At 47.3% G+C, this 6,291-nt stretch overlaps 1 protein-coding gene across 1 annotated transcript; it reads right to left on the bottom strand.

The window, feature by feature from the left end:
- Window positions 1-1,129: 1,129 nt before the first annotated feature.
- LOC123114472 (RNA polymerase sigma factor sigF, chloroplastic) lies at window positions 1,130-4,659 on the bottom strand. The gene is made up of 8 exons (XM_044535962.1): window positions 3,792-4,659; window positions 3,549-3,688; window positions 3,271-3,386; window positions 2,713-3,181; window positions 2,363-2,593; window positions 2,106-2,246; window positions 1,763-1,960; window positions 1,130-1,600 (listed from the first exon to the last, which is right to left on the bottom strand). Exons 1-8 carry the CDS (start codon window positions 3,889-3,891, stop codon window positions 1,304-1,306), a joined length of 1,692 nt encoding a protein of 563 aa, XP_044391897.1. The 5' UTR covers window positions 3,892-4,659; the 3' UTR covers window positions 1,130-1,303.
- Window positions 4,660-6,291: the final 1,632 nt, after the last annotated feature.

Raw genomic sequence — 6,291 nt, forward strand, 5'->3', positions numbered from 1 at the left:
CAAGGTTCAACTTCAAACTCTACTACTAATCTGGCCCACCACATGCTTGGACATATAGCCCTACCACAAATTGCAACCGTAACATAGCAATCAACCATATGAGCTCACAGAACAGACCACTAATCAACCATGCATCTAGATCAAACCCTAGCTACGGCTCAGATCTAGCTACAAGGAACAGAGAGAAAGGGGGATTGAACTCACAGAGCCCATGGCTGCAGCTCGAGGACAAGAGGGGACGGTCGTAGAAGATCACCGCCGTCCGGTGAAGGAGCGCCGACGCCGTGGACCGCCGACCGATGAAGATGCCCCGCTTACCTGCTCGTCGATGCCGATGCGCGTCGGCGGGAAAGCTCGAAGGGAGGAAGAATGGTGGCGGGAGTTGGGGCGATGAAGGAGGGGGCTAAATAGGGGTGGACTCGGCGGGAGGTGAGCCGAAATCCTCCCGCCGGTTTTTCGGCGACGCGGGCGAGCTCGCGCCATCTCCCTGGTCGCACGAGGAGAGAAGCGCGTCGCCCTCCCCTGCCTCGCCCGAGCCAGGCTCGCGAGCTACTGCCGATTCGGGCGTTTCCTCTGGGCCTGGCCTGGACGTGCTTTAAGTTCCATGCCATGCGGGCCGCACAACACAGGCAACCAAACGGGCCAAGTTCTTTCCGCGCGGGCCAGGCTGGGCCATATGCAGGCAACCAAACACGCCCTTATAGGATTAGAGAGTGTTTGATGCCACAAGAAAAGCAAAGCAACCATAAAAAAGGAGGTTTGAGTGTGGAAATTTTTATTCAAAATGGAGTGCAAAGCAGCTGTCTAAGATTTCCCTAAGGATTCCAATCCTACAAATCAAACAGACAATATAGGAAAAATTGAATCCTCTAGGGATCAAAGGAATCCTAAGACACACAAAGACTGAAAGGTCAAAGTGTGTCATTTGACAAAACACAGTGATGGTCCTATCATGGGTATGATGAGCTGCCACCTTCAAAAGACAAAGGCTGTATCTAGCCACTCACAGGTAGAGTAGTGTGCACACTCAACAGATTTCACTTGGCTGCAGTCCAAGTCCTTGGTTGCAAGAAATCAATTGCAGTATGAGTATGTACCACCAGCTTTGCTGCGAAATTTACTTACACCCTGCAAAAAAGCATGCCACTGAAACTCTGAAAGTGTGCTGTGTGTTTCTCTGCTTCAGTTCTAGGAGGCTTGCACATGTCAGTGGGGTTCTAGCTTCTTAGGCTACATACATACATACATACATGTGTGTTCCCTTCTGTATGAACAATGGAACCGAGAATGAATGAGGCGCTGCCTAGCCATTCGAGGTCAGCAGGTCCAAGTAGACGTCGAACCCCTGCGTGGACACGCTCCGCTTCAGCTTGTCCAGCGCCCGGTTCTGGAGCTGCCGGATCCGCTCCTTGGACAGGCCGTACATGTCCCCGATCACGTGGAGCGTCTTGGGCTCGCCGTCGTAGATCCCGAACCGGTGCTCGATGATCTCCTTCTCCCTCGTGGTCAGGACGCCCAGGAACTCCCGCACCTGCTGCCTCATCATTATCCTGTCCACCACCAGGTCCGGTGGATCGATGTTCGGGTCCTCCGTGATCTCCTACGGCGTTCATAAATTATTACAGCTCAGCTTTTGTTTATTTGACCGGCGAAAAGATCACAGCTCAATCGATTCAGTCCTGGAACAATCTACAGTATGTTCTATACATAGTGTTTTGTTCACTGGTGTGTTGCAAAGATCATTGGGAATGAATGCTAGTACCTGGAAGGTGACTGCGTCGTTGGACCAAACTTGATCCTGCATTGATCGTGGCTTTCTGGTCTTTGCTTTGAGTTTCGCCAGCTTCTCGATCGTGATGCCGGCACGCCTAGCTACATTTTGGTTAGTAGGCTGCTCCCCTTCCAAGATGCACTCCAGCCTTGCTTTCCCCACCTTTTTCAGACGTGCATACACACTCTCCTGCACAAGAAAACAATGTCACACCATTACATTGGAAAATCTATAATTTTTAGGAATTAGTCATGCCAAAATAAAATGAACCTGTCCCCTCTGAAACATGGATTGTAGGACTAGAAGATCAAGGTGAACTGAGTTCAGGTCATACCGGCAACCGAATCAGTCTCGAATGCTTGAAGATAGACTTTTTGATTGCTTGGCGTATCCACCAGTACGCATACGTCGGGAACCTGCATCCCTTGCTTGGATTGAATTTCTCGAAGGTCTTCATCAACCCACAGCATCCGTCCTGGAAGCAAGAACAGGAAAGAAACATTTACAACGACAGGATATCCCTGGTTTTGCAGCCATGAGTTGATCCTCCTTTCCGGAAAAGAAAAGAAAAATGTAAAGAGTAAAATTAACCTGAACTAGGTCCTCGATGTCAAGGCCATATCCCTGGTATTTCCTAGCTACGTGTATCACAAGGCGGAAGTTGGAGCGGGCCATCTTCTCCCTGCAGCGCCTTCCGATGTGTATGGACGACTGCAGCTCCTTGCAGCTCATTCCCACGGCCTGAGCCCACTCGGGAAGCGTCGGCTCGCGGCCACACTGCGCTTCTAGCCTACGCTGAGCCTCCTCCAGTTTCATAAGATTCTGTGCATGGAAAGTCATCGTATCTTCGTATTAGCAAAGCTGAACTATCTTTTGATCTGGGCATCAAGGACACAAGGATACAATGTTACAAGGTGTTGTACAAGGAAAAAAGAACATGCCTGTATCTGGCTGAACAAGTGTCTCTCTTCCTTTGCCGTCAAGAACTCTGTCGTCTCGCGGTCTCGTAGGAACAACCTGAAGGGTTCATCTGGACCGAGAACCCTGCCATACTTCTTTGGCTTCTCTTTCTTCTTTGAATCAGCAACACTGCACTGCACAACATCAGTACTGCTTGTTGATGCCTGAGGAACATTCCGCTTCTTGGATCTTCTCTCAAGCAACCGTGTAGACCGAATAAACACTTGCCCATTGCTCAGCAGCTTCTCGTACGGGTGGGTCGACTCCACACTGGTTGCAAGCGTTACTGGTGGTACATTCAGCTGGGTGGTTGAAGGTCTTGATCCATCTGCCAAAAAGGCCACCTCCTTCATCAAGGTCACCGAGGTTGCGCCGAGATCCAAAGTTGGAACTGATTTTGCCGATGGCGTTGAAGTTGAAGTGATTGCAGAGGTGAAGTTGTTCTTTTCACTGCCAATCAAATGTGATTCAGTTAATGTCAGAATAAGCAGCAAACCAATCAATTTGCGCAAGTAAGCAGAAACAGGGACTTTGATTACCCAAAGGCCTGCTGGTAAATGACTTGCCGCTGCAGGCCTCGCAGATAGCTCTCGAACTCGCCCTCTGCCCCCTCTTCGGCTTTGAAAGTCTTCCCTTCCGTGTGCTGCTCCAAGGCCTTAATTAGTTGAGACAGACAAGACAGAATTTATTAGCACTAGCAATGGGACAGAGTCCAGTGTAGAAGTATTCATTTACTATTTATTTAAATGAAGAGAATGGTGTTTCTATATTTTTAGCCATCAGGAGCTCTTGACCACACATGAAAGGAGGAACCAACCATGTCCAGCAGGAACTCCAGCAAGGCCTTCTCGCCCTTCAAAGACACGGAGCCATGGGCCTGCTCCTCGGCCACGAGCGAGGGCGAGTAGTGGCACGCCGTGGATGCTCTGCCGCCGGTGCTGTCGTGTATCATCGGAACTGCACAAAAACAGATGAGCCTCAGGCCTAGGCCAACAGATACCAGAAAGAAAGGAGAGGCGAGGAAAGTTTGTAGCAGTAAGATACCCAGTACTGAAGATACCTGATGCGCGGGAGGGGGATGGGGAGGAGGCGGCGCCCCTGAAGTTTGGAGATGAGGTGGGGAAGAGCGGCGACGAGAGCAAGCTCCGGCTGGAATTCATGTCCGGGGAAGAAGAAGAAGAAGCAGCAGCTCACAGGTGAGCAGAGCTTGGTGTCTGTCTGGTTCAGTGTCCTCCTCCTCCTCCTCCTGTCCTATCCGTTTTCATCAGAGGTGTTTTGATTGGTGAGGGAGATGGTGTTCACTAGATGAGGGATCAGCGATGATGATTCCCTCTCCCTCTTTACCACCTACCTAGAGGCTAGACTACTTCCCATGCTCCTACTCCAGCTGAGCAGAGCAGTGAGCAACAGCGGCCGATTGATTGAGTGATATGGTTATGGAGGGAGGGGAGAGGAGTGGAGGCTGCTGTAGCGAGCGAGCGAGCGAGAGAGGATAAGGCGCGCAACCAGCACCATGGATTTTGCTGCCAAGCCGGACCCGCAGATCCACACGTGTGCAAATCGCTTGATTTCCTTGTAGTGATTATCCTCAAAATAGCAACTTTTTTACTTTACCTGAATGAAGGTTGGATCCGCCGGCGGCGGGATGCGCCTCGCCGGGCTCGCGGTCCCGGTCGTCCAACCGGTGGCGACCTCGACCTCGGTGGAGCTCGAGGTGGGCATTCCGCCGAACACCCTGCGGGCACGCAACGCTGGTCGACGAGATTACGGCCTGAGCTGACCGATTCTTGGCTCTTTAATAATGCAGCCCGGAGCGCTGCCCGCGAGCCAGTCGCTGAGGTTCACGCCGCCGATGCACGCCGGCGACGAGGCCGTCGCGGAGGCGCGCAGCAGTGTGGACCACCGGCGGCGCAAGGAACTTCTTTGCTTTTTTTTTTTCCTTTTTTGAGGTAACCCTTCTTCTTTGCTTTGCGGCGCAAGGAACTTATTCGTTTGGGGTGAAACGGATAGATTCAGCGGTCCAAAACGAATCTTGAATTAATAGATGAAACATAAATTGAACCCTCAACTTTGAATTCCGGAAATTGACATTCTAAACTTATCAATCCCGGTCTATTTTGGACCCAGACCTATTTGGGGCACCGGGAATATAACAATTCGGCCAGATAAGGTACTACTCTCACTGACGAGTATTTGGGCCGCCTCACTACTTGCATTTTTGAAAAATGAAAAAATGTTCGTGTTTTAAAATTGTGTATTTTTTAAATGTTCTTCCTTTCAATCATAAAGAAATTCGTGCATTTAAAAAATATACAGTAATTTATTTATTTTCCTGTTTTGTATTTTCTGTCACAATTTTTTTTAAATAGTGTTTTTCGAAAATTGTTCAGAATTTTTTAAAAAATAGAGCGCAGATATTTTGCGACATCGTGAGCAAAAAATTTAAACTATAAGATTTTTTCAATCTTGAACTGTTTTCCAAATTTTGAACATTTCAAAACGTGAACATTTTCTGAAAGATGGAAAAAATAATAAAACCTAGGAGGAACCGTAGCAAACATTTTTTGAACAACTAGGAGGTACTGTAGCAGAAAATATTGAAGACATGCTGCCCTAAACAATTTCTTGTACTGTGAACATTGTTTAAAATTTCTGAATAGTTTTTCAAAAAATTGATTGTATTAAAACACAATCAATTTTTAAAAAGAGAACACTATTTCGGACTTAAATATTTTAAAATAAAAACTGGTACAAATTCTGAAACCTCAACATTTTTTTCAAGTTTGTACAATGTAAAAAAATGTTATTGTCATTAAGTAAATGTAAAACGTGTAGTTTGCAAAATGTTGTTGTGTCACATTGTTCAAAAAATGTTTTTTGAATTTCGTAAATTATTTGCTTTTAAAAAATATTCTGTATTTCAAACTGTTCACGTTTTTTCCAAGAAATGTTTCGTAATTTTTCAAAAAACAAATCATATATGAACGATACTCTCTGTTCTTATAAGTAATGTGCTATGTCAGATCAATTGCATCCTTCAGTTGCGTTGGCTAGCTGCGGCCGCCACTAGCCCAAGCAACTGCGTTGATGGGCTGGCCCGATTTATCCTAGTATCCAGCAAGTCAGTCAAGTATCTTTTTCAAAAAAAAAAAGACAGTCAAGTATCCTTGCCACATCAGCGAGTATAGCCGCTAAACACCTTCAAGGTTTAAAATAGACCGAGATCAGAGAGTTTGGTGTGCTGATTTCTGGGATTACAAGTTCAGGGTTTGATTTAGCTTTCCTCTACAAATTCAAGGTTTATTTTGAACTTTTTTCCGCTTGGGAGCAAACTCAAATTGTAGTTCAAACGGACATAAACTAGTCGCATATTTGGGCCGGATTTGATCCAGATGGACACTGGACGAACACGCATGCGTCGCCTCGTCGTCTGTCTACGGGCCTGCGTGTCGGCCCCTGATACGTCTCCGTCGCATCTACTTTTCCAAACGCTTTTGCCTTTGTTTTGAACTCTAACTTTCATGATTTGAATGAAACTAACCCGGACTGACGCTGTTTTC

Source organism: Triticum aestivum, chromosome 5B (assembly GCF_018294505.1).
Source record: "Triticum aestivum cultivar Chinese Spring chromosome 5B, IWGSC CS RefSeq v2.1, whole genome shotgun sequence".
Taxonomy (NCBI): domain Eukaryota; kingdom Viridiplantae; phylum Streptophyta; class Magnoliopsida; order Poales; family Poaceae; genus Triticum; species Triticum aestivum.

What these genes read in the sequence shown, in the direction of transcription:
- LOC123114472 (XM_044535962.1), bottom strand. Translation starts at nt 3,891, where the DNA reads ATGAATTCCAGCCGGAGCTTGCTCTCGTCGCCGCTCTTCCCCACCTCA. An exon ending in ATTTACCAGCAGGCCTTTGG is followed by an intron (nt 3,182 to 3,270) that starts GTAATCAAAGTC and finishes TTTGATTGGCAG; the next exon opens with TGAAAAGAACAACTTCACCT. An exon ending in CGAGACTGATTCGGTTGCCG is followed by an intron (nt 1,961 to 2,105) that starts GTATGACCTGAA and finishes TTTCTTGTGCAG; the next exon opens with GAGAGTGTGTATGCACGTCT.